The sequence below is a fragment of the Asterias amurensis genome, chromosome 18, assembly GCF_032118995.1.
Source record: "Asterias amurensis chromosome 18, ASM3211899v1".
NCBI classification, from domain to species: domain Eukaryota; kingdom Metazoa; phylum Echinodermata; class Asteroidea; order Forcipulatida; family Asteriidae; genus Asterias; species Asterias amurensis.
This window is the reverse complement of record NC_092665.1, coordinates 2,094,727-2,121,406: the sequence shown is the minus strand read 5'-3', so window position 1 is coordinate 2,121,406 and position 26,680 is coordinate 2,094,727. Positions and strand designations below refer to the sequence as shown.

At 38.7% G+C, this 26,680-nt stretch overlaps 1 protein-coding gene across 2 annotated transcripts in view; it reads left to right on the top strand.

The window, feature by feature from the left end:
- The window catches only part of LOC139950388 (segment polarity protein dishevelled homolog DVL-3-like), a 60,213-nt gene extending 33,819 nt beyond the window's left edge, over positions 1-26,394 (top strand). Inside the window, exons 6-18 of one of the 2 annotated variants that reach the window (XM_071949021.1) lie at positions 8,433-8,550; positions 11,916-12,012; positions 12,478-12,547; positions 13,570-13,657; positions 13,789-13,840; positions 14,078-14,154; positions 14,451-14,518; positions 15,096-15,254; positions 15,910-16,044; positions 16,753-16,920; positions 19,199-19,411; positions 19,846-20,277; positions 20,924-26,394. In XM_071949021.1, the coding sequence (XP_071805122.1) occupies positions 8,433-8,550; positions 11,916-12,012; positions 12,478-12,547; positions 13,570-13,657; positions 13,789-13,840; positions 14,078-14,154; positions 14,451-14,518; positions 15,096-15,254; positions 15,910-16,044; positions 16,753-16,920; positions 19,199-19,411; positions 19,846-20,277; positions 20,924-20,958 (1,712 nt within the window). In that variant the 3' untranslated portion in view covers positions 20,959-26,394. Of the gene's footprint in view, positions 1-8,432; positions 8,551-11,915; positions 12,013-12,477; positions 12,548-13,569; positions 13,658-13,788; positions 13,841-14,077; positions 14,155-14,450; positions 14,519-15,095; positions 15,255-15,909; positions 16,045-16,752; positions 16,921-19,198; positions 19,412-19,845 lie in introns of both variants that reach the window. The other variant, XM_071949022.1, reaches the window with a different exon arrangement.
- Positions 26,395-26,680: the final 286 nt, after the last annotated feature.

The window sequence follows — 26,680 nt, the reverse complement described above, 5'->3', positions numbered from 1 at the left end:
CATAAAAGCAGTAGCGGTAGTCCGAAGTCAGGGGTTTCTTTAACTCGCGTTGCCATGGTAACAATCTGTATTCCAGACTTCCTCCGCTTCCAACGATCTCTGAAAAAGAACCTCTTAAGATTCTCCCACTCAAACGTTCGGCGACTCAATTGCATCACCGTGGTAACCAGACAATAACACTTAAATGCGCATGAGAAGCTGATAAAAGAGGCTAGATGTTTAAAGCGACCATCAATGCCGCACTTAATTGTTTTGACCGTTTTTTTTTCTTTCTTTCTTTCTCCACCAAATTTTTGCGGTTGCCATGGTAACGAGTTCAAGGAGAGGCTAATTTTTATACATGTATCAGGAAGCAGAATCCGTGATTAATTTTCCACGATGCACATGAATCATAGATACTCTCGTATGTGCAGTTTATCTGATTTTGAAAGCTGATTTGTTAACCGATGTTTACACTGCATGGTAGTTGCATATTAAATTTGAAATCAGGAATAGAACAATTTTCTTTAAGTTTGTATAATATCCCTATGATACAGTGCAAAACCACAGAGATCTAAAAAATGTTACCACCATTTGAAAACAAATTCTACAGGCTACATGTAGTTTAATCGTATGATCTACATTTATATAGGATTAAAACAATCAAACTGCTCCTAAAACCAAAGGTACATAGTAGGCCTATACGCTCCTTTAACAGCAGTGGACACTATTGGTAATTACTCAAAATAATTATTAGCACAAAACTTTACTTGGTAACAAGTAATGGGGAGAGGTTGGTAGTATAAAACATTGTGAGAAACGGCTCCCTCTCCAGTTTTCGAGAAAGAAGTAATTTTCCGTGAATTTTATTTCGAGACCTCAGATTTAGAATTTGAGGTCTCGAAATCAAGCATCTGAAAGCACACAACTTCAAGTGACACAGTGTTTTTTTCTTTAATTATTATCTCGCAACTTTGATGACCAACTGAGCTCAAATTTTCAGAGGTTTGTTATTTTATGCATATGTTGAGATACACCAAGTGAGAAGACTGGTCTTTGACAATTACCAATAGTGTCCAGGGTCTTTAAAGGCACCGGACACATTGGATATTTTTCCATGACCAGTGAATCTCACAGTTACCCAACACACAAAGTAACAAAAGTGTGATCATTTTTACTTAATTGGTCATCGAAATTGCAAGAGAATGCCCTTATAAAAGGTCTGAGGTCTTTTAACGCTTGAGTGAGAAATTGCCTCTTTCTCAAAAACTACGTTTCTTCAGAGGAAGCCGTTTCTCACAATGTTTCATACTATCAACAGCTCTTCTCCATTGCCTAGTACAGAGTACATTTTTATGCTACCATAATTTTAAGTAATTACCAATAGTGTACTGTGACTTTCAAATTCAATTTTGTTCATCTCTGTTTTTGTTTGTGTCTGACTGAGTACAATTAGATTTAGGAAGTTGTCGGTAAAGACAGATGTATCGGGGTGACAATTCTGGATGTTTCATGCTGTGCGTAGAATGTCTGTCATTATTCACATTTGCCGCACCATTTGGCCAGAAGAGATGAATTAAATAACCCTCAGACAAGCACACAACTCCATGAACCTTACTGCAGACAATGTCCGTAAGGATGTTAAGCCATTGTGTGGGAAAGTTTCTCCGCTGGTGTAATTGGGCTCTGTGGTTATTGTTTGGCCCTATTGTTTGGCGCAACCTTGGAACACAATACCTTAAGGACCACAGGCATGTTGCCAATAGCTTGGCCCACAAAGGTAAACATCAATAATTGACATGTGATGGGTCATCATTAAGAGTTCTGTTGAAGAGAAGAGGAAAATTACTACTTCTCTCTTTGTGATATTTCCGAGGGGGGGGGGGGGGTTACGACCTTGGACAATTCTGGAACTAATGCATAAAACTAAGAGCGACCTTTTGTTGTTGTTTTTTCAATGTTTTTCACTTCATATCCCTGATTTTAAATGAAGAATTTTTCACAGGTTGATTTTATTTAGACATACCTGTATAAAAATATATATATTATATATCGAAACGGTTAAAAAAAACCTGAGGAACATGTGTATACTTTGCGTTTAAGGGTTGTTTTCAATTTAATGTTCCTCTCTGGAATTATGGCCCTCAGACTGCCCTCGGCTCATTACGACCATTGGCAATTGGGAAAATACACTTTATAAATGCTTGTATTTCTATTATTACTTGTTCCCTGCCTGGTTCAAGGAACTCGAAGCTCGGAAACACAACTCGCTCTATTTTACAGAATACAGCGACTAGGTGACTTGTTGTTATATGTGATACTGTAATCCAGCACTGTACTGTGTCATATCTCAGCCTGCAATCTTCATCTAGCATTCTTTACCACCCCAAGGTGTTATCACAGTGGGCAGGGGCTATCTGTGAAAGCAAATAGGAAGTCATGGAGTCGGAAATATCTTACAGAGTTTTTCACTCCCTATCAGTTTTAGCGAAGGGCGAAACGACGGTGTTACTCGCGTTACACCGACTAACCGCAGGAATCCTGGGCTTTCTTGATTGGTTTTGATGATGTGATACGCAGTGGTGGATTATTTTCAAGAGCTAATTTTCAACATGTCAGGTCACGGAAATTATTTTTTTTGAAGGAAGCTCTCTAATTCCTGTTGTCGGTTTGGTGTGCGTAAACAATCATAGTTGCTCGCAAGAGTAGGCGGAGGCGTAAGTTTGTCCAGCTGTAGTGATGGTTTTGTTTTCAAGATAATTTGTATTTGCTTGTTGTCGCATTTGATGCGAATTCAAGATGCTTGCCTACCAGTGTCTTTTCAGCCCCCCCCCCCCTCAAAGTGGCAAATAACACCCCAAAACAAACCAACAAAACTGAACAAACATTGAATCAAAATATAACAACAAGCAGAACAGAAAATGACCTGTTACATTAAAATAAAAAATAGGATAGTGGTTTGAAAGAGATTTTAAAATATTGAAGCAAAATGGTTGCAAGCAAACTTCAGCTTCATCATAGGTAATTTTTCAAAAGTTGTATAAATATTTTATGATTTTCTTTTTTAAAAATAACTGAACCCCACTTCGAATCTGATGAAGTAGTTGTTGCTTTGAAAGCTCATAATGCAGATATTTTTTTATCAGTTTGTCAGTTAAGTGCTTCAATTTGTTTCCTTTCTGTAATGCAATTTTAAAAGCTTGACGTTCAAACCTTTTTGCTAAGAAGAGAAGGTTGTTCTCAAAACCAGTCACTTATAAATCTCCTAAAAACTGCTCACCCTAGGTCTGAACGCAATAAAACACCCCAAATACTCTGCCCATGTAATAGTTTCAGAGCTATTTCTTTCCCCGGGACTTGAATTTCCTGTGAGGTAAATCTTTCACCATTTGCATCGATGTCAACTGTGGCCTCGCTAAGTGAAGCCCAGTTGACAGAAGGGACATTTTAGCTGTTAACTGTTAACACTATGCTGCTAAGTGACATATTTATAGGGTAATGGGACATGCCATAAAAAAAAAAGTTCAAGAATATATTTTACTGTCGTTGTCTATCTATAGAAACTGAAGAATGCATTCAAGAGTAAATAAAACTGCGGAGGTCTTAGGAACCAATCAGGTTTTGTAAATGTTGAAGTGACATTTTTTTTTCTCGGAAATAACTTCTTAGTTTTTTGTGTTTAACATTTCTTTGGTTCAAATTCAAATTGCAATCTGAGTAATGTTTTGGTGTGTACCTTGTCATGTGTGCTATGACAAGTAACAGTTGATGAAAAAGGTCTAAGACTGGCTACAACTTGGTTAATTAGGAAGTTATTTCAAAGCCTCTTTCTACAGTTGATGATGATTTGAACAAGCCTTGAGTAGTTGGGAATTGTATCAAAATGTTTGTTTTGTATGAGGAGTAGATAATTTTTAGAATGATCTTTCTTTTTAAATCTCTGTGTTAAATTTGTGTTCAAGCTTCGTCATTTTCAACAACAGGTTTAGGGTACCAGTGAAATGTAGTGTCTTGCATGATTAATTACTCTAGAGTACCAGGGAAATCAGAACTTTACACTAGGGCTCATCCATTGATATTTATATCCACTGAAATTTTTGATAAAATTCCAGTCTCTGGCCCTTGAGATGTAAAACATAAATTATTTTAACCCTAGCAGAGACTTCATCAAAGTCTTAAATTCCTCGTAAAACTTGAAAGGTTTGAGAGTGTTTTCATATCTTGATTAGTCTGCATCATTTGTCCCTGCACATGTTTACATTGTATTTATGTACAACGCCTAAAATAATCATTTCACATAATGAGATTTTAATCACATGACCAGAAGCTAACCAATCAGGAGGCTCATTTGCCATACTGTAAGGCACGCAGGACCATATGTCTCCATCGGTCCCAAAACTCATTTGTCACATGACAGCAGGAGGTAGGGGGAGCCCCACCATGAGGCTAATGGCCGGCATTGCTGGTGGTTAAGGATCGCTGGGTTTGGAGTCGGCATGGGAGCTTTAGACCAAGGGTTGGAGTCGGGGGAACGATCATGGCATCTGTTGATGAGGTTTTCAGGGCGTGTGGGTTTTTTTAAGCGATGATCTGGCGGCCTGATGCTTGGTTATTGAAAGGGCGAGGGGCAACACGACATATTCTCCTTGATAAAGGGCACCTTTAAGAAAAATGTAAAATTTCTGTTGGAAAATTGCAAGGGGCACCGAAGCAATGCCCAGGGCAGTAGGCCTGCATGCTGGAACATCAACACAAAATTCATCCCAAACATAAAGTTTTGCTTTCTTAAAAGTTACAGATAGAATCCAGTTTATATTGCATAGGCAGAGATGTGATGGATTTTATTTAGGTTGCTGAGATCGTAGAACTTCGAAGGATTTGGTGTGTATTTCAAATATTTTTAATTTTCTGTTGTGGCCTTTAACTGTCCTTGCCAATACTACACAACTGTCCTTGCCAATACAACACCACCTTGTAACTCTGTCCAGAGGCATGTGATAGGATACTTTACGGTACAGTCACTGGTCAGTGGGCGTGACAAGCCTAAAAGACACGTAATAATTTAATTCTCAGATCACTTGTCACATATTCAGTTCCCATTTATGAAACCATAATCCACACATCTGCTAGGGTCAGTGTTTGTGCAGCGAAAACCCCCTTGTGTGAGTGTGGCGCTGAGAGAAACTTAGCTCGGACATCTTTCAACTCCTAGTTATGTTTTTTTATCGGTCATGTGTTGCATATTTTCTTTACCTCTCAACAGAAATCAAAACTTTGCCATCTGTTTTCGTCAATATTTAGATGAACTTTTGGTCCTGCGTTTAATCAAAGGAGGACATGTTTTGTTTTGGGGGTTAGGCTGAAATTGTGGAGCCCTAAGTGTGTCTGAAATTTGGAGCAATTGTTTTACCTGATCAGGGGTGGATTTCACAAAGAGTTAAACACTAGTCCTACGTATCTCGAGTTAGGATGATTTCTACTCATCCTAGTTTAGGTCTGCCCGAAGTTTTTAATAACTCCGAAAGAGTCCTAGAACTAGTCCTAAGTTAGGACTATCTGAACCTCGTTCTAACTTAGGACTAGCCTGAAGTTTTTTTAAAATAACTCCTAAAGAGTCCTAGAACTAGTCCTAAGTTCGGACTATGTACATGTACATGTGCTAAACCTCGTCCTAACTTAGGTAGGACTAGCCTCAAGTTTTTTATATTTCCTAAAGAGTTCTAGGACTAGTCCTAAGTTAGGACTATCTTTGTGAAATCTTCCCCAGGTGTTCTTGCAATATTTAGTTGTCGCCAGGGTAGTCTGTTTAAACTTTTTTTAATTTTATTTACCCTTGGTTGGGATCATCTGTTTTTGCTACTGCGCTGTTGTCAATGGTGCTCAGCAACAGCCCGGGTCACATGTTTCATATTTTTTGTTTCCGTCTAGAAAAAGAAAACCCAAACTGTGTCATCGGTTCTGTCAATATTTGAAAAGCCCGACCTCTTTGTAGTGAAACGTGACGCTCTTTTCACGGGTTTGATCGGCAGTTTCTGTAAAATTATTTCATCTTGCGTCGTCAGTCGTCAGTCGGGATGTCTTCCCCCCAAGGGGTTTTTGAAGAACCATAACTAAACTAGAGTTTTCTGTCAACATTAGTATAGCAGACGCCTGTAGAGAAACAACACGTGTGTGATAGCCTCCACTGGTGTTGTGTGTATACACAGTCACGGACCACAGTGTATACACTGAACATTGCTGATGTGAAGTGAGGAGCAGCTTAAAAGAAACAATCTTGATCTGAAACATCAATTTGCAGCGACCCCTGTAACACCCCAACCTGACCTAAGGGTGTTCTGAAGGAGATAAGCAAGTACTCATTATAGATTTAAGACGCACTTTGGATGCGTTGAAGCAGGTCTCCTGTTGGTGTGTTTCATCTGGGGGATAAAGCAGGGATTCTAAAGCACTCATCCGTGGGATCTGACTATAGATTTCAACGGGGAGTTTTCAAGAGTATGCACCTTTCTTTGGATCAAGAACACCTGCCTGGTGGAAATATTTGTTTTCCCTTCAAAATAAGAATGAGAATTATTATCTCTGTGTCAGAACATAGACTGGGCAGAGAGTCCTTTCAGGTGGTGTGACGCAAAGTCCATATCTAGGGATTTTATGCTGGAGCTGCGTCTGCGATTTAAAGTTCCAGCAATCACTGTATCAGTTTTTCGGCAAACAGGTTTTATCAGATGAGTGGAAAGAAACTGCCGATTGATTCTTTTTAATTATCTCGACCAAACAGAGTAATCCTATAAGTTGGCGTCGTCGACAAGGTCTGTGGATTTGTTCCCGTCTGTAGTAGCAGATAAAAAAAACCAGCAAGGAATAGCACAGTATGAAGAATTAGAGGTGTTTGTTTAACGACACTGATACCCATGCTAAGTACCTGTGATGATTTGGATTAATTGTTGTTTAATAGTCAATCAATGGATCATTATATGGAGCAGATTCAACGATGCGAACAACCGGAAACACGCTGTGAGTTTTTTTGCCTTCTGTCCAGCTACACATATTGTTCCTTGCTCAACTCTGTGTAGACTTTCAACATCCACCGTCAAAAGCGAAATTTTAGTCGGCGTCTGATAATCCTAACAGTTTTATGTAAAGCAAATGACTCTGGGTGCCGTACCGATGGGGAACGCGGAGATAAAGTCGCCCGGGTGCTTCTGCCTTCCCTCTATACTCTTCACCCGCTCAACAAAATGCCATCCGCAGAGGGCGGATCTGAGCTACCAGAAGTCAGCCGTAGAGTTGTATATTCATGCAAATTGCTGTCGAAGTATGTAATATTGAGTACAAAGAAAAAGTTATAAACATTGTTTAATAATTATTTCTGGACTTTTTTGGAAGGGGAGATGAGGCCAACCATTCCCTTTGAATAATTTTCATAATAAAATAGTATCAATTATTGTTATTATTATTATTAAGTATTATTATACTCAATACTTACATGTAGTAGTTTTTCCTTTCTTTTTTAACACTCGCTGCAACTTCAAAAATAACTTACTAAATAAATTATTAATACAATGTGCATGTAGGTGAATTGTGAACTTTTGAACTCTTGAATTGATGTGGAAATTATGAGGCAAGACAGTGGACACTACTGGTAATTGTCAAAGACCCGTCTTCGCAGTTGGTGTATCTCAACATATGCACAAAATAACAAACCTGTGAATATTCGAGCTCAATTGGTCGTCATAGTTTCAAAATAATAATGAAAGAAAAAACACCCTTGTCACACGAAGTTGTGTGCTTTCCATATGCTTGATTTTGAGACCTCAAATTCTAAATCTGAGGTCTCGAAATCAAATTCGTGGAAAATAACCTCTTTCTCGAAAACTACGTTAGTTCAGAGGGAGCCGTTTCTCACAATGTTTTATACTATCATCCTCTCCCTATTACTCGTTACCAAGTAAGGTTTTATGCTAAATAATTATTTTGAGTAAGTACCAATAGTGTCCACTGCCTTTAAACAGTTTTAAACAGCCTTCTTTCATCCTGCCTGTTCCACCCTGACCCCATGGCATACCAACCAGCTTAGTGCAGACACAGCAGGGTTGAGTTATCCATGCAAATAATCAAACACAATCATTCCCTAACCCCATCACTCACCACATCCGACAAGGTGGGCATCCTGTGCCTAATTTCATAGAACTACTCAAAATTAGCTAAGCACAAAACAATTGTTCTTACCAGAATAATTTTTGCCAGCCAAAATGCGTCACTGTACAATTTATGACTGGTGTCCTGCCTCTTTTTTGCTTAGCAGTAACTTAGAAAGCAAGTTGTAAATGTTTTGATTTTCCTCTGTGTTTTCCCCTTTTTTTTCTCTGCTTCTTTTTGTGAGCAGAAAAGTAGAAAACAAGTTGTCAATTTTGTTTTTGTACTTATTTTCCTGTCTTTTTCTGATTTGATAGTTTCTCGTCCGAAGAGGGATCACCATCGAAGCGGTCATGGGTACGAGAGTTCATCGACCACCATGAGCAGCGACATCGAGTCCACTAGTTATTTCGATTCCACGGATGACGATAGCAGGTACGAATTAAGAGTCATTTGAGACGCTTTTGTTTCTCATTTAAAGGCAGTGGACACTAATGGTAATTACTCAAAATATTTGTTGGCATGAAAAACTAAGTTGGTAACGAGCAATGGAGAGCTGTTGATAGTATCAAACATTGTGTGCATTGGCTCCCTCTGAAGTAACTTTAGTTTTCTAGAAAGAACCTTTTTCCACAAATTTGATTATGAGACCTCAGAATTAGATTTTGAGGTCTTGAAATCAATCACACAACTTCGTGTGACGAGGGTATTTTTTCTTCCATTATTATCTCGCAACTTCGACAACCAATTGATTTCACTTTTTCGCAGGCTTGTTATTTTGTGCATATGTTGAGATACACCAAGTGAGAAGACTGGTCTTTGACAATTACCAAAGGTGTCCAGTGTCTTGAGCTTGCCTGTGAAAATAGAGTGAAAAGGTCGGGTCATAAGGGAGAGATCAAGAAGGGGGTACATGTAAACTAGAAACCTAGCCTCGGGAATGTCAACATTACAAGGCCCAAGATGAGCCGAGATATCGGCCCTTGATGACCATCTGTGGGAAATAAGAGACAGGTCAGATGGTGGTGGTGACCTCTGGGTCGTGACCTCTGGGTTGTGTGGTGTTGTACATGTACATGTACATACAGTGTACCTCTGGGTCGTGTGGGGTTGTACATGTACATACAGTGTACCTCTGGGTTGTGTGGTGTTGTACATGTACAGTGTGTGTGTATTGTCTGTTTCACCAGAGAGAAACGGCTAGTGTCAATTCAATTCAAGAATACATTATTTCCATACTCTCATAAAAGAATAACAACAGTTACATATATTACGGAGTAAAGCAAAACATTTCTTTAAGTAAGAGTAAACATGAATAAATAAATAGAGTACGGGGCCGTTTTGGTAAGCATAGCTTGTAAAAAAACAGCCAGACAGACAAGAAAACGAGACAACAAGACAGACAGACAGACAGACAGACAAAAAGAACAGATAAACATATAATACATGACACAACGAATTCGTAATAGAAACGACAAGATGGCAGAACAGTTTAAGCTGAAAATAAATAAATAAGACAAGTATTGAAGAGATGGATGTGGCTACATGTAATGTCCGGAATTACTGTTCGTTCCCTGAATGTTCCAAAGGTGCAGGTTTTTTTTTTATTATTCCAGGGATGATCTTATGTTACTAAAGTCAAAGAGCAAACAGAATGAACGGAAAGTTAAACATGTATCATGGTATGATGAAATGTGATAGGGCGGATTAGACCTCCTACTTTATGTTCCAGCAAACAGCGATAATCAAATACTCATATGGACTCATCTGGAGTTACATATATCAAGAGCTTAAATTTGATGGGCAAATTGACAGTAAGCCTTGATTGCTAATCCAGATATTATAGTCTTTCAAAAAAAAAAAAAGTATTTAAAGGGAAACTATGTACATGACCATCGTCATTGTCATGGTTCTTTCCTGGGTTTCTTTCCCAAACTGGGCAGCCTTTTTTAAATTCACTTTATTTTTGACTGCGTGAGGGCGCTCTCAATCACTTCCGGGGGTATATTCAGTTATTAAAAGGCAGTGGACACTATTGGTAATTGTCAAAGACTAGCCTTCACAGTTGGTGTATCTCAACATACTATGCATAAAATAACTAACCTGTGAAAATTTTAGCTCAATCGGTCATCGAAGTTGCGAGATATTAATGAAAGAAAAAAACACCCTTGTCGCACGAAGTTGTGTGCATTTAGATGGTTGATTTCGAGACCTCAAGTTCTAAATCTGAGGTCTCGAAATCAAATTCGTGGAAAATTAATTCTTTCTCGAAAACTATGGCACTTCAGAGGGAGCCATTTCTCACAATCTTTTATACCATCAACCTCTCTCCATTACTCGTCACCAAGAAAGGTTTTATGCTAATAATTATTTTTAGTAATTACCAACAGTGTCCACTGCCTTTAAAGAAGCTTTAAACAAATTTGAAATAAACATTTTGACAACAATGTATCTTGAATGAAAGATTTATACTTGGCTGGTAAAAGCTTTCTCAGCATTTTCATATACCCAATTCAATTGTCTTCATGCTCTGCAGTGTTCGTGACATTTATTACTGTAAGAGATCTTTGAAGTACAATATTTTTGTTATTATTCTTTAATTGAATCTCGGAGAATACGAAAGATAAAAAGATTGCGGAAGAGAAATTTGTCCACAGAGAAATTACGTGCGTCTGACCGACTCAAATGAACTTGTTTATAAAAGGATTTTACTTAGACGGAAACTCTGAGGATTCAGTATGAATGGAATCAGGTCAAACCTAGTGTTCATGACCTGATTGAAAAAGGAGTTTATAAAATTATGGACGGACAGTTCGGTGTAGAAAGGCACACTGCAGTTAAGTTAACTACAATTTCAGATGGAGGGAAATAGTTTGTGAAAAATTTGTTGGCCAAGGGGATGTGTTGTAATACTGTACATGTTATATTACAAAATCGCTTAAGAATGTATTTGTAGAGTATTGGGGTAAGATTTAATAAAGAGGGGACAATTTCAGTTTTGTGATACACTTTTTACAATTTTTTTTTTTTGAGAAATTGTCCACCATCACATCCTCTTTGGACAGCCACTTCATGGTGAAGGCTATCACGTAACTGATTTGGGCTGTCGACCTACATTAAATTAAATGATTTTACACCAGAGGCACACTGCCACCTACAATGTCCTCACGGGGCGGAACCAGGGTTACCCCCCTTTAAAGTCAATCCGATCCGTAAGCATGGGTATCATCCACTATCAATTCCAGTTGGTATCATTCCAACTTCATACGAACCAATTATGGTTGGGTGCATTGCTCAAGGGCGCAAGTGCCATGACCAGGATTCGAACACACACTCTGCGACTGATAACACCAGAGCTGGGGTCAAGCAACCTAGACCCCTCAGCCATTTTTTTTAAATATTTTTTTTATGCAAGTTGCTAGACAAACAAGGCTGAAGCCACTTCAAGGTGTGGGCTACATTTTTTTTTTTTCCAGAGGCCGTTGCCAACTACTCCTAGGGCTGAAACAGGGTTACCCCTTTTACAGTCCATATGGATGTAGGCTTGGGTATCATCAATCCCAAGCCTGTTGCGTCACTCAATTCCCAATACATGTACTTGGGGATTGATTTTAAATAACCACTGTTTAACCTATGTGTGACCTATTACCCCAAATTATATAAAAATCAACGACTTCCTGAACTGGATTTTGAAGGGTTTGGTGAAGGTAAGATTAAAATGTATAAGAATGTTTGTTTCATTGCATTTCAATATTCTGAAACTATTTCATGTTTGAAATTTGTTCTCCTACTTTATGCAGATTTAGTAGTGCAACAGAGCGAAGCAGCTCTTCAAGGTTAATGCGAAATAAACACAGGAAACGGAGGCGGAGACCGCGCATGCCTCAAGTCCAGCGTGTAAGTTGTCATCAATATTTTTAAATTTTTATTTTTTAACTTAACCTTTAAAGGCTTGCAAAAATTTCTATGACTTGCATGTATGAGGAAAAGGGGGGGGGAAAGAAAACAAATAATAAATAAGAAAAGTTGTTGATCATAATTCTGCCTTCCTTTCAAAGTTTTCCTTAAAACATGCTTTTTAATGCGTGAGAATAATCATATATAATATACAAAATCAGAGTTCCGCATTATTTTTTTTAATTTTCCTACTAAATTCTTCTTTTTTTTATGCATTTTTCCTTTCGTTTTATATTTACAGTACTGTATATTTTTTAATAATCTATTCGTGTTTATCACATTTTGAATGTAAACAGTCTTTCATCTGGTTGGCTGCGATGAGTATTTCTGTAATGAACCATAATAATTAATGATTGAAATAAATGAAATTAATGAGAATATTTTTTTGTGTGATTTTTTTTGCAGGCCTCTTCTTTTAGTAGTATAACAGACTCAACCATGTCGCTCAACATTATCACTGTCACCTTAAACTTGGGTAAGTTCACTCCAAACTTAAAGGGTATACTTGTACTTTTTCAAAGTACCCCACTCGAATCCCACTCTAGTCAATTCTTTGTTCAACCCCAAAAATCATTTACAAATTTACCCAGTCAGTTTCCCTTGTGGTTTATATTGATATCTTGTACTTTTTCCTAACAAAAAACACAATGCCCACAGATTTACATTAAGCTTACACAGTTTGAAGATTATGATAGTAGAAAGCTTCCCTTGAAATTTTATTTACTGAGGTGCTGTTGTTTTTGAGAAATGAGTAAAAGTGATAATTTTTGTCTCAGTTTTTGCATGTAAAAACGTAATAACCAGTTATGCTATGGTTTTGGTATAATATCATAACTGGTTAAGGGGATTTTACATGCTAAAATAATTTTGGACTCATGAGACCAAAATGATTTTGTGACTTGTTTTACTCATTTCTCAAAAACTACACAACCTTAGTTAGTAATATTCGAAGGGAAGCTTTCCACTGTCATTATCTTCAAACCCTGTAAGTTTAATGTAAAACTTTGGACATTTTAAAAAAGTACCCAAATCCTTTAAAGGGAAGGTACACGTTTGGTAATTACTCAAAAACAAACGTTAATTTAAAAACTGACTTGGTAACGAGAATTGGAAGACTCCCTCTGAAGTAACGTAGTTTTTGAGAAAGAGGTAATTTCTCACTAAAACAATAAAAGACTTCTAGCTAGAAGTCTTTCATCTGAAAGCACACTAATTCGTCCAACAAGGGTGTTTTTACTTTCATTATTTTCTCACAACTTCGACGACCAATTGAGCCCAAATCTTCACAGGCTTGTTATTTTATGGTTATGATGGGATACACCATGTGAGAAGACCGGTATTTGACATTTACCAAACATGTACCTTCCCTTTAATCGTTATAAAAATAAAAAAAAATCTTGATGAAGACTTTGAAGCGAAACTGTTTTATGTTTAACTGTTGCCGAAAAGCGTGTGTCTACTGATATTTTATGTGACGTATTTTTCCTTTTCTTGCAGACAAAATCAATTTCTTGGGAATCAGCATTGTTGGACAGAGCAACAAGGGAGGAGACGGTGGCATCTACGTAGGCTCCATTATGAAAGGGTAAGAAAAACAATTAGCTTTGTTTGTTTGTTACATGTAAGATGATCTTTTTGTCAAGGGAACTGGGCAAACTCCCACTAAGAGGATATAGATGCCTTGCTAATGAGTTCATAATATTTTTTGTTTTGCAGGGGAGCGGTAGCAGCAGATGGAAGAATTGAACCTGGAGACATGATTCTGCAGGTAAGTTTATAGGCCTCCCTCCCTCTGCAAACACTTTTAAACGTAGGTTCAGACATGTAGATCGGTAAATAGTCTACAAATTGATGACCATATTAGAGTTTGAAAAGCACCACAGTTTTTTTTTAAAGGGGATCCTCTTTAATAACTTTTTACCCCAAGATATTTATTAGTGTTCCTTTGATTAACTTGGCCAAAGTTTTCAACCATTCTTGTTCCTTTAATGTTTGTTTTCTTCAGGTGAACGAAGTCAGTTTTGAGAACATGAGTAATGATGATGCAGTCAGGGTATTAAGGGAAGCCGTGCACCAACCAGGGTAAGTCTTGGTACCAGACTTAACATCTGTATTGCCCTTCTTTGTCTTTTCTCAATTGGGTTCTCGGCTAATAAATAAAAGGATTAATTTCACTTTTCTGAGAATCATTGGCTTTGCAACCAGAATTATTGATTAAAACAGCCACCAGGAGCGTAAACAAATTCACGTTTTTGGGAATGACATGAAGGCCTTTTGACTGCTGCGTTTTCTTTAATTTTTCAATGTAACTTTGAGATCGGTTGTTATTTTGTCAAATTTTGGACATTGGTTTTTAAATTGTTTTCTTCTTTCCTCAGGCCAATCAAGCTTGTCGTTGCCAAATGTTGGGATCCTTCACCTAAAGGATACTTCACCATCCCAAGAAGTGAGTGTCAATCCTAGACGTTTGTTTTAAATCTTCCCACCTTTGATTTTGCTGAGCAAATTTCTTTGCTAAGCAAGAAATGAGTGGGATACCTGTTGCAGGATTGTAAACAAATATATGCTATTTGGACTTAGGCTTTCTTTTCGCCCCGATTGGAAGGTAGTATTTCCCCCCCCCCCCCCCCCTTTTAAATTTTGGTAGGCAAGTTTGCTCCAAACAAGGCTAAAGGCCAATCTTGTTAAGGGGGCTCGACAAGAAAACGTTTTAGATGAAAATAACTTGAGGAAGCTGCAGGTAGGAATTGATATTCCACTTTAAACAGTCTAGATTGTTGGATGGAGGGAAACATGCACCAGGTAAGGAGTTTCAAAGAGATGTAGAAAGCTGTTGGAATGGCTCTTTGTTCTACATCTCAGCAAAGCAAGAGTGTATGGGTGAGAAGAAGGAGAAAGCCTGGTTTCACACTCAAATATTCCTACAGGAGGAACCAGGTGGGGCACACTGGTGGCACAGTTTCCATGAAAATATGGATTTCTAAACTTTTCTAATTTCTGCCTTTGTTTCTTTATTGTTCCAGGTGAGCCAGTCCGACCTATTGACCCCAGTGCTTGGGTCGCCCACACCAACGCTATGAAAGTAGCCGCCTATCACGGTCAAGCCGGAGCCGTCAGTCCATCCATGACCTCTATGACCTCTGGGAGTTCATCCCTAACAAGCTCTATACCAGAATCAGAGAGTAAGTTCATTTTTCAGAGGAAAAGGTTAGTTAGGTAGTGCATTGTGCTCTACCAGCTATGCTCCTAGTGGATGTTATCCAACCAGGCTGCTATAGTGGATACCCATGCCTACATGTACATCCTTACAGACTGTGAAGGGGGTAACCCTGTTTCAGCCCAAATCATAAAAATCTGTAATTTTTGTGTAGCTTGACCTTTGAAATGTAATAATCTTTTAGCAACTTCATGCTGGATGGTGTCTTTTCCCCCAAAATTTTCTGAGCTGGTTTATGGTGGACGTTTATAACCGCCTAAAATAAATTTGGAGTGCCCTCTTTTGCAGTTGACCTTCCGACATGTGTGTTCTATTTTGTAGAGTGCGTCTTTGTTTGTTTTAGATGATCTTCCTGTCAAGGGAAGTCAGCAAATTCCTATAATGGGATATAAATGCCAAGCTGGCAACAGCCAATCTCTCTCATACAAACATCAGTTTAAAATCTACGTATAATTATGAATTGCACAAATCAAGAAATTGTTATTCGGTCACTACTTATTATAGTCATTGTGAAATCAGCGGTAAACCTTGTGAGATTCAACCTAATTCTCGACCACAGCGTCACTGTGTTGCCTCTTAAGTAATTCTGATCTACATTAAACCTTTTTTTTTTTTTTCAGGAATGGAAGATTTCGGACCACTGTCGATTCACTCGGACATGACAATCATCGTACGAGCCATGGGGTCCCCTGACTCTGGCCTGGACATCAGAGACCGGATGTGGCTCAAAATCACCATTCCAAATGCTTTCCTAGGTAAGTGCTAAGCGTCATTGTTGGCACTAGTTAATCATAACACACTACAATGTACTGGCCTAATCCAAAACTTCCAACTTCCTGATTCAGCAGACAGTTTCCTGAAAATAAACCAATCCTTCCAAATGCTTTCCTAGGTAGGTGCTAAGCGTCATTGTTGGAAGTGTAGTTGGTTACACATTACATACTGCAATGTACTGCTGGTGTGATGTTTTTCCTACGTCAGTCTTATTTCCAATTTAGGAGTATGCAGCGTCAGAAGCCAAACACATGTTGCAAATAATTCAAACCAATAACCTCTTCAAGGACTAAATCATATGGGCTCCAAGGCTGTTTCATACACCTCACACAAGTTGTGGAATGCCCTACTATCTTCTCTTAAAGCAGTTGCTACCCTGTACAACTTCAAATCCAACCGCAAAACCCACCTATTTAAACTTGCATTCTCCCAATCTTAGTAATTTAAACATTTGTAAAGCGCATTGAGATTTCTTCCAGTTATGTTTTGCGTTATATAAGATTGTTCTATTATCATTATTACTACATCTATCTTGTCCCTTGTGGACCTACCATGTACAAGGTTGTGTACCTGTACCCATCCTTGGTCATCAGGAGCATTTTTGATGGAGGGTCTTGCTCAAGGACACACGTGTCGTGAATAGGATTCGAACCCACTCTCTGATAATGACTAAACCCTGTACTTTGTAGGTTCAGACGTAGTGGAGTGGCTTCACACCCACATCGATGGTTTCATGGACAGACGAGACGCTCGGAAGTACGCCTGTAATCTCCTCAAAGCCGGCTACATCAGACACACAGTCAACAAAATCACCTTCTCAGAACAGTGCTATTACATCTTTGGCGATTTATGTGGAAGTAAGTATTGGCGTTTCTGCGACATTTATCTAGCGTTATTTTTCAGACATTGTAAGTAAATTTTTGACATTGCACATTTAAAGGCAGTGGACACTATTGGCAATTACTCAAAATAATTATTAGCATAAAACCTTACTTGGTAACGAGTAACGGGGAGAGGTTGATAGTATAAAACATTGTGAGAAACGGCTCCCCTGAAGTGACGTAGTTTTTTGCGAAAGAAGTAATACTCCACAACTTTGATTTCGAGACCTCAAGTTTAGAATTTGAGGTCTCGAAATCAAGCATCTGAAAGCACACAACTTCGTGTTCCAGGGTGTTTTTTCTTTCATTATTATCTCGCAACTTCGATGACCAGTTGAGCTCAATTTTTCACAGGTTTGTTATTTTATGTATATGTTGAAATACACCAAGTAAGAAGACTGGTCTTTGACAATTACCAATATTGTCCAGTGTCTTTAAAAAAAAAGTTTGATAAGAGATCGGCTAACATCACAAGGCTGGACGGCCACTTCAAGGTGAGGGCCACACTTAACTGATATTGACCACGACCCAAATCAACTGTCACCAGGGGCACTTTGCAACCTACTCCTGGGGCTTAAACAGGGTTACCCCCTTCACAGTCCAGAAGGATGTAGGCATGGGTATACCATCCACTCGGAGCCACCTACTCCTAGGGCTGAAACATGGTTACCCTCTTCACAGTCTGTAAGGATGTAGGCATGGGTATCATCCACTAGGAGCTACCTACTCATGGGGCTGAAAAAGGGTTACCCCCTTCACAGTCCGTAGGGATGTAGGCATGGGTATCATCCACTAGGAGCTACCTACTCATGGGGCTGAAACAGGGCTACCCCCTTTACAGTCCGTTAGGATGTAGGCATGGGTATCATCCACTAGGAGCCGCCTACTCCTGGGGCTGAAACAGGGCTACCCCCTTCACAGTCCGTTAGGATGTAGGCGTGGGTATCATCCACTAGGAGCCACCTACTCCTGGGGCTTAAACAGGGTTACCCCCTTCACAGTCTGTAAGGATGTAGGCATGGATATCATCCACTAGGAGCCACCTACTCCTGGGGCTTAAACAGGGTTACCCCCTTCACAGTCTGTAAGGATGTAGGCATGGGTATCATCCACTAGGAGCCACCTACTCCTGGGGCTTAAACAGGGTTACCCCCTTCACAGTCTGTAAGGATGTAGGCATGGGTATCATCCACTAGGAGCCACCTACTCCTGGGGCTTAAACAGGGTTACCCCCTTCACAGTCTGTAAGGATGTAGGCATGGGTATCATCCACTAGGAGCCACCTACTCCTGGGGCTTAAATAGGGTTACCCGCTTCACAGTCTGTAAGGATGTAGGCATGGATATCATCCACTAGGAGCCACCTACTCCTAGGGCTGAAACAGGGTTACCCCATTCACAGTCTGTAAGGATGTAGGCGTGGGTATCATCCACTAGGAGCCACCTACTCCTGGGGCTTAAACAGGGTTACCCCCTTCACAGTCTGTAAGGATGTAGGCATGGATATCATCCACTAGGAGCCACCTACTCCTGGGGCTTAAACAGGGTTACCCCCTTCACAGTCTGTAAGGATGTAGGCATGGGTATCATCCACTAGGAGCCACCTACTCCTGGGGCTTAAACAGGGTTACCCCCTTCACAGTCTGTAAGGATGTAGGCATGGATATCATGTACTAGGAGCGTAGCAGAATGCTCTCCCTTTCCAACTTTTTACAAAGAAATTATGGTTAAGTGCTCCTTGCTCAAGAGCACAGTGCCATGACCTGGATCCGAACCCTTGTGGCCTTGTCTTCAAAAATACACACGTTGCCCTTACAGTCTATGGCTTTCCTTCAAATGCTGTTAACAACATGATTTAAAGGGAAGCTACACATTTGGTAATTACTCAAAACAAATGTTAATTTAAAAACTGACTTGGTAACAAGCATTGGAGAGCTGTTGATAGTATAAAACGTTGTGGGAAACAACTCCCTCTGAAGTAATGTAGTTTTTGAGAAGTAGGTTAATTCTCACTAAAATAATAAAAGTCTTTTATTCCTATCTGAAAGCACACAAATCCGTCCAACAAGGGTGTTTTTTCCCCATCATTTTCTAGCAACTTCAATGACCGATTGAGCCCAAATGTTCACAGGCTTTTTATTTGATGCTTATGATGGGATACACCAAGTAAGAAGACTGGTCTTTGGCAATTACCAACTGTGTACCTTCCCTTTAAATATTTAGTCCAACCTCTCTGCTCATTTTTTTTCTTCCAGATATGTCGGCCTTGTCACTTGGGGATGATGCTTCTGAAGTGGATCAGGACACCCTGGCGCCCCTCCCACAACACTGGATGCCCCCTAGTCAGATACCCCAGAATATACCCTCGGCCCCGCCTCTTCCGTACCAACCGATTGGTTACGCCCCGTTTGACACGGCTAGTTACGCCAGCTTTGGGAATGGCAGCGTTGGAAGTGCCGGCAGCGGAGGTTAGTCAACGTTCTTTCTTTTCATTATTCGTGAATTAGGTATAGAGGTTATAAATACCCTTTTTTTTCGTCTATATTTTTATATAAAAAAACCCAGAAAATTAAGGAAAAACTGTTATTGAACTTGTTTTTTTGTTTAATTGATCATTGTTGTTAACTATCCATCAATAACTAATTTCTATACCTTCCGCCCGTAGTAGTAGTTAAACACAGGACAGTTCTTTTCAGAACTGAGAAGTCTCCCAAACATCCGATAAATCTACTCCGGGGTAGTAGAATAAAGAAAGACAGTTCTCTAAGAACAAACTCTACCTGGCAAGTAGATACACACATGGTGTTACTTCAAACCAAATATATAATTATTCATCACTTACTATTCATTATTCATCACTTATTATTAAATATTCGTCACTTATTATTCATTAAACACTTAGGAAGTAGTGGTTCGGGTCACAGCCAAGAACACAAAGATCGGAAAGGCCGCAGCAAAGGAAGCTCTGGCAGCGAATCTGACGCAACCTCCATCATCAGTCGCTCGACAAGAGGAGAAATGGTCATCCGCGCTGACGGATCACTACGCGGTGAAACGCCCCCAATGTCTGTGAACTCAATGCCCATGGGCAGTGCCATCCCCCCTGTGGGCCAAATGACTGGTATCGGACCAGCCGCCCCTATTCAACCCTTAATGCCCCCAGGCGTGGTGGGTATGGGCCCGGGCATGGTGCCGGGCATGGCGCCGGGCATGGCGCCCCCTCCTCCACCGATGGGATTCGCTGTTGGGCAGCACGCCGTACCGATGCCAAGACAACTCGGCACGATGCCTGAAGACATGTCAGGCAGCCGGCAGTCCTTCCGGATGGCAATGGGTAACCCTTGTGAATTCTTTGTGGATGTTATGTAGACGGGCGGGGTGGGAATTTTTACGGTGAATGGGGCTGCGTGGTGTTTTGTGGTGTATATGTCCTGTGTGAGTGTGTCAGTTGTGCAGCCCTGTATGTTAACCTGCATCATATCCTCATCACTTTGTCGCATTTCATTGCACATCTTCTTTTTCTTTCGTTCGTTGGTTGTCAATTTCTTAGCAGAAAACAACTACTCCTCCCCACTTGTTTTTATTTTTGATTTTATTTTACCAAAATTGTTGGGTCAGTTGAATTGAGTTTGCAGATTTGTGATTGTATAGTAAACAAGTTATATTTGGCTGATCTGATAGTGTACTACATGTATGTTTTCGGTGAACAATTTAAAACAATTTTTTTTTCATTTACTTTGAAACAAATTATTTTGTCATTTGGATTTTTCTTTTTATGATGTTGACTTATTAATTTGATTATTTTATATAGTTGTTTTTATTTGGGGGGGCTGTTTTTTGTTGTCAAAGTTGTTTGGTGCTCAGCCAGTTTATGTTTTCTGCTAAGCTAACAATAACGCTGCTAAGCAGCTCTTTATCATTGGACCCCGTGGTCTGTTGGTCTCATTCCTTTGTCTTCTTTCTTCTTCATCTCAATCCAGGGCTCGCGCAAGCCAGCGAGATCGCTAGAATGTAGCCCTGAGTTGCCGGGGGAGGTCCACAAGGTAAAACTGCGGTCACGCCCTCTCCGAACGGATATTATTTTTTTTTGTCATGTTACAAAAACTTCTTGCTGCAGTAGACGCTTAGATTCGGCTGGCAAATGCAAAACTTTCTAAATACCTGATTCTGAAACCTTCACCCGTTTTGATTTGGAATTCAGCTCATTATTACGAGTCTAAAAAACATTCCATCTAAAATTTCCATCCGAAAAAGAAAAAAAAAATCACAAAAAAAAGTTTTTGCCAAAAGTTTTTTTGACTTCTGCAGCCCTGTCTTCTGACTTTTTCTCTTTCTTGAGTGTCGTCGTCAGACTTGTGACTTTGTTGTCAAACGTTGTCAGTGGCCAGTTTTAACTGTTTGTGCTCTCCTCGTCTCTTCCTTTCAAATCTGTTTCCATTTTGTTCTGCATATGTATGATGTCATTGTTTGTCGTGATAAATTTGAGCTGTAGAGGGTACTTTGTAAAGTCATGTGGTCCTTGCCTGCTGAATATTTCAGCAATCGAGGGTTGTCCCCGCTTAGAAGCTAGCTTATCGGGCAGAAATGCGCAAAATGTATGTCGATACGCCAAACAAAATACAGGGAATATTAACAGTTTTTAACTTCAGCATGAAGTCTCAAAACTCATGCAGATAAAAAACATTTAGAGTGCCCCAGATTGATCTACACACCTTACGTTCAGAGCACCTTGTTCCGATTTAATGTACTTTGACAAAAATTCCAAAATCGTTGTTCTAGAATGCCCAACAGTTTTGGAAAGTCCCAGGGAGAGCCTGATAATACACAGTTCGTAAACTTCCCAGTTATTTGTATGCAAAGATTTCAAAGGGCAAAGGTCACCTCTTTCAAAGTGTCTCTCACCAGTTTTGTCATGTGCTCGTACGTGAACCAATCAAGCTCACTGAATTGCTTAGACGATGAATATTCATGAGCAATGATGTCTTACATTGGGCATCACTGTTAATATTCTTTATTTATTCTATGTTATATAAATAAGTATATGAAACTCTTGCTGGTGCTAGCGTAAATGTCAACGTGAGGGCACGTAATGGCTGAGAACCAGTGAAGCATGCACCTTGTGGCAGTTTCACTGGTAACCATTGCTGCATGATTATGAAGGTACTTGTTTTGAGGGTACCATGATTAAAGAATATTCTGCAAAGTTCTTTCAGAGTACCAGCAAGGTGTATTCATTGTTGAAAAAAAAAGGCTCATTCTGTAGAGTCTGCAGACACACACACAAGTCAGTATTGCAAAGAAACTGGACTTGAACATGGAGAAAGGAGTACAGTGAATTCATTCTGTAGAGTCTTTATTGACAGCTGGTCGTATTTGAAGAAAACAACAGGTTGTTGCATCATTAAATAGGTTAATTTATAAGAAACACAAGCTCACTCTGGAGAGTCTACAGAATCAAAAGGAGCACCTTGAGTTCATTCTGTAGATTGTATATTGACAGCTGATTGTATTTGAAGAAAACAACAGGTTGTTGCATCATTAAATAGGTTAATTTATAAGAAACACAAGCTCACTCTGGAGAGTCTACAGAATCAAAAGGAGCACCTTGAGTTCATTCTGTAGATTCTATATTGTCAGCTGATCGGATTTGATAAAGGCAAAAACCCCATGGGATGGCATCATGAGAAAGGTTCATTCAAAAAGAAACCCTAGCTCTTTCTGCAGAGTCTACAGAAATGAGAGGAGGACCTTGAATTCATTCTGTAGAGTCTATAGTACCAATTAATCAGATTTGATCATGAAAGAAAACAAGTGATGGCATCATTAGGAAGGTTCATTAAAAGAAACTTAGCCCGTTCTGCAGAGTCTACAGAATCGAAAGGAGCACCTTGAATTCATTCTGTAGAGGCTACAGAATCAGGTGGCCAAGCATAACTGACAAAGTGTAGTAGGTTCACTGTTGATTGTTCCGCCTTGGGTGTGAGAGATCGCCTGCTTGATAAATACAGATAAATGTTGTACATTTTGTTGTTGAGCTGGAGAGAAAACTCACTTAGGTTATTATTATTCACACGAAGTATTCACATTTGTAAAAAAAAAAAAAATTAAAACGACTGTATTTAAAAAATTAATTTGATAGTACATCAGTGGAGGTCCTGTGTTTTAGTCGTGTACAAAAGTGTATTATTTAAATAAAACAAAATAACGTAGATGCAAAGCAGGCAAGTTTGTGTGAAAGTATGGGACAAAAATGGCTGTGTGTCGGTGGGTTGTTGTGAGAGTGTAAATGTAAGCTTGTGAAATTAGGAGCTCGGAAACTCGATTACTTATGATAAATTTTGATTTTAAGTTTCATCTTGCTGAAACTGCAAATCTTGTTGGTTAGGGAATATATCTGTGTGCACACTTTACATTATCAGATGGAACTTAAATTTCTTTCGTATGGCAGCCATTTTGTTCTCAAAATGGTAGCTGCAGTAACGGCGGCCATTTTGATTCTTACTTGACTGTTATAGCGACCATAAAGTGCAGCTGTTTTTGGTAATACAATCGGTTGTCAGATGAAGCCTTTAGCCATTTTTAATTGCCTCAATAATGGCTCCTTTAATCATAACACTTTGGTTTTCTCATATTAAACACCTATCGACTGAGTAGCCATCTTTATTTTTAAAGGTGCACACTCTAATGATATGCTACGCATTTATGCAAACTGATTAAACCGCTGTTCTGATTTTTTAACAAATTATGATAAAATCATGTAATTATAATTGAACCGCTGTTGCATTTATTGGTTGCTCTTTTGGCAAACTAGTGGTTGTCATTTTCATTAATTAATGTAGTAAGATGTTTGAATAATTAATCGTCTGTATAAAGACTAAAAAAATAATCAACTTTATACTACATGTTTATTCGATTTTAAAGATGGCAACAACAAAAACCTGTAAATGTTTAAAATCTGTACTCAACTTTAGAATCACAGTAGAGGAACTGATGATGTGTCTATTTGACCTTTTTATTTTTTACATTTTTTCTGTAATTATGTGGAATCAGTATTTTGTAATTATTTAAAGCGCATTGTATTTCACGAAAAAAAGCATGGGTAGTTGGAAGTCACCCACCTAACACAGTGAATTCTCACCTGGTTTCTTACGTAGTCGTAAACGCTAGTTTCATTCGTAGAGTTTTTTTAATCCCAACCTTGGTGAAATGATCAAATTCTGCTGTGATTGTGGCTAGGCTTCCCAATCGAAGCTAGCAGAAGCTTCATGCAGCATCAATCCACCAGGGCAAAAATTTCCAGTAAGCGCAATACATTTGTTTAGCAAAGAGAATGTGTGTAGCAGAAACGGGGCCTGATTTCAAAGAGCTGATTAAGCACAACAAGTAGCTAAGAACAATAATGCTTAGCAGGATAAAGTAACTGGACAAACTACCATTTCACACGTACCGTTTGTGAATGGTATCCTGCTCTTTTTTGCTTATCGAGAAATTGTTAAGCAATGTTCTCTGCTTAAGCATCTTTATGAAATTGGTCCCTGGTCACCAGCCAATTTGCCTTGTCTTTCACACTGTTGGCCCACAACTGGTGCCCTACAACATAAGCGTTTCTTTGAAATTTGTGCCAGTTTTTGTAAAGATTATTGCAACTTGGTGTCTCGACAAGAGATCATTACACTTATCAGAGTTCAATTGCTCATTTTATAATTGGATGGTTCGAATTTTCAGATTTTTTGTCTCCTCAGCAAATCACCAGTGTAGGGGGTTGGGGTTAGACTAAGGGTAAATAACAACAAATAATGCACATAAAAAGCAAAAATTGCGAAGATGTTTTTTTTCTCTCTCTTCAAAAATCAGTACTTGATAGTTAAATTCTTATTGTTTTACATTTTGGAGAATTTTCAGTTGCAGTTTTCTGCTCCCTGTTTTAAACCTGTTAACGTTTCGTTGCGTTAAAAATTTTTTTTAGTGTTCACCTTTTTGAAGAAGTTCATTTTCCTACATTTTAGCTTAGTTTTGAACCAACTTCATGGCTCTGCTTACCACCAAATTTGTCACACGTTTGCAATAACCATTCTTCGCTTACAGGGCAAGCACCTCTGCAATTATCTGTGTAAGCGAAGAATGCCTAATGTCATTGGGTTTGCGCATGTCACAAGCAGAACTTCCATGCTAACCTGTGTAACACGCTCTGGACTCATGGCCTATCAATAGCTAAGGCTGAGGCTTTGCCCATTATTTGAAAATGCGCCCTTCTCAATTACCTCATTTGCATAAGGTCTGTCAGCAACAATGAGTGTCCAAAATAAGCAAAATGTGTAGTATTTTTAGTCGGCAATTTTAACAAATAAGCACATAATTTTTGCTAAGAATATTCTATCACGATTATCCGTCGATGGCCATCATTGATAGATCGGCTGAGGTTTTGCCTCTAGCTTCGGCAATATTCTCCTGTTTGAAAGAGTTAGGACTAGTCCTAAAAACTTAAGGCTAGTCCTAAGTTAGGACGTAACTGGTCCTAACTCGAGATAAGACTAGTCCTAACTCTTTGTGAAATCCACCCCTGTACTCAGAACTATTTTTTTTCAAAATGTCTTGACCAAGACCAAGTCAAAAGCCGAAGTCCAAACCCTGGTTTTTAAAAGGGCCTTAGAACATTAATAATTTGTGGTTTGACTATAGTGCTTTTTGGCTGTCGGGATACTTTTTAACTAAATCTTGATCCAAAGTTAATATTGTTGTCATAATGGTTTTGAAAAATTTAGAATCACTTTATCCATACAATAAGCTTGTAACATGTATTGAAAATGTAGAAAAACTGCATGTTTTTATATGTAAAATGTAAATATTTGTTGTTTTTAAATAGGAAGCCATAAACCATTATTGTACTTTTCCTGTCCTATTTATTGGGTAATTTACATACATTAGCATAAATATGAATATCAATGAGCATTTTTAAAAGGGGGTATTTTATTCATGTAAACTTTGTTTCTTAAAATAGAGTTGTGGTTGTTTGCATATTTTTTCGCCAAGGTCTATCACCTTTAAACAATTTGTACCCAATATTTTGTAAACTTTGTATGGACAGAAAATCTACTGGGAACAAACTTTTAAACCTAGATATAGTTCAGTTTAAACCAGCAAAGGTATTGACAATAATGTCACCACCACAGGAAGGGATGTTTCGTATCGAGGACTGTTGCAACTCTAGGGATATTTTATTAACAGTAACTCAAATCAGTCCCTTCAAAATTAATCATGTATGCAAATTTATGCAATCACAGTTTCATAATGTTGTAATTTTTCCTTTGTTCAGGCCACCTATGTTCTAAAAGTTGTGTTTTTGTTTTTATAAAAGCAGATTTATTAACGTTTATTGTAAAATAGCTATAACTGTCAATTGCCAATCATTTGCTGGGTGGTAATAAACTAGTTATGCGTTTTTATCAACATATATTTTTTGTCCATAAAATCTGACATGTTATAGAAGTAGTTTTTGCAACTAAAATAGTACTAATTTGTATAATATAGTACAGGTAGATCTCACATAGGACGCTGTGTGTGAGTTATGTTTGAAGTTGTTGCATATTCCTTTAGACTTCATCAAACAAGTTTCACCAAATTCCCAAATTCGTCTTGGTCAAATAATTACGTTTCCTAAAAAGAAAGGGGGAAATATATCCTATTTGTACCCAGAGAGTGTTCCTTTAAGCAAAGATACACCTAAAGCAAGGGGACCA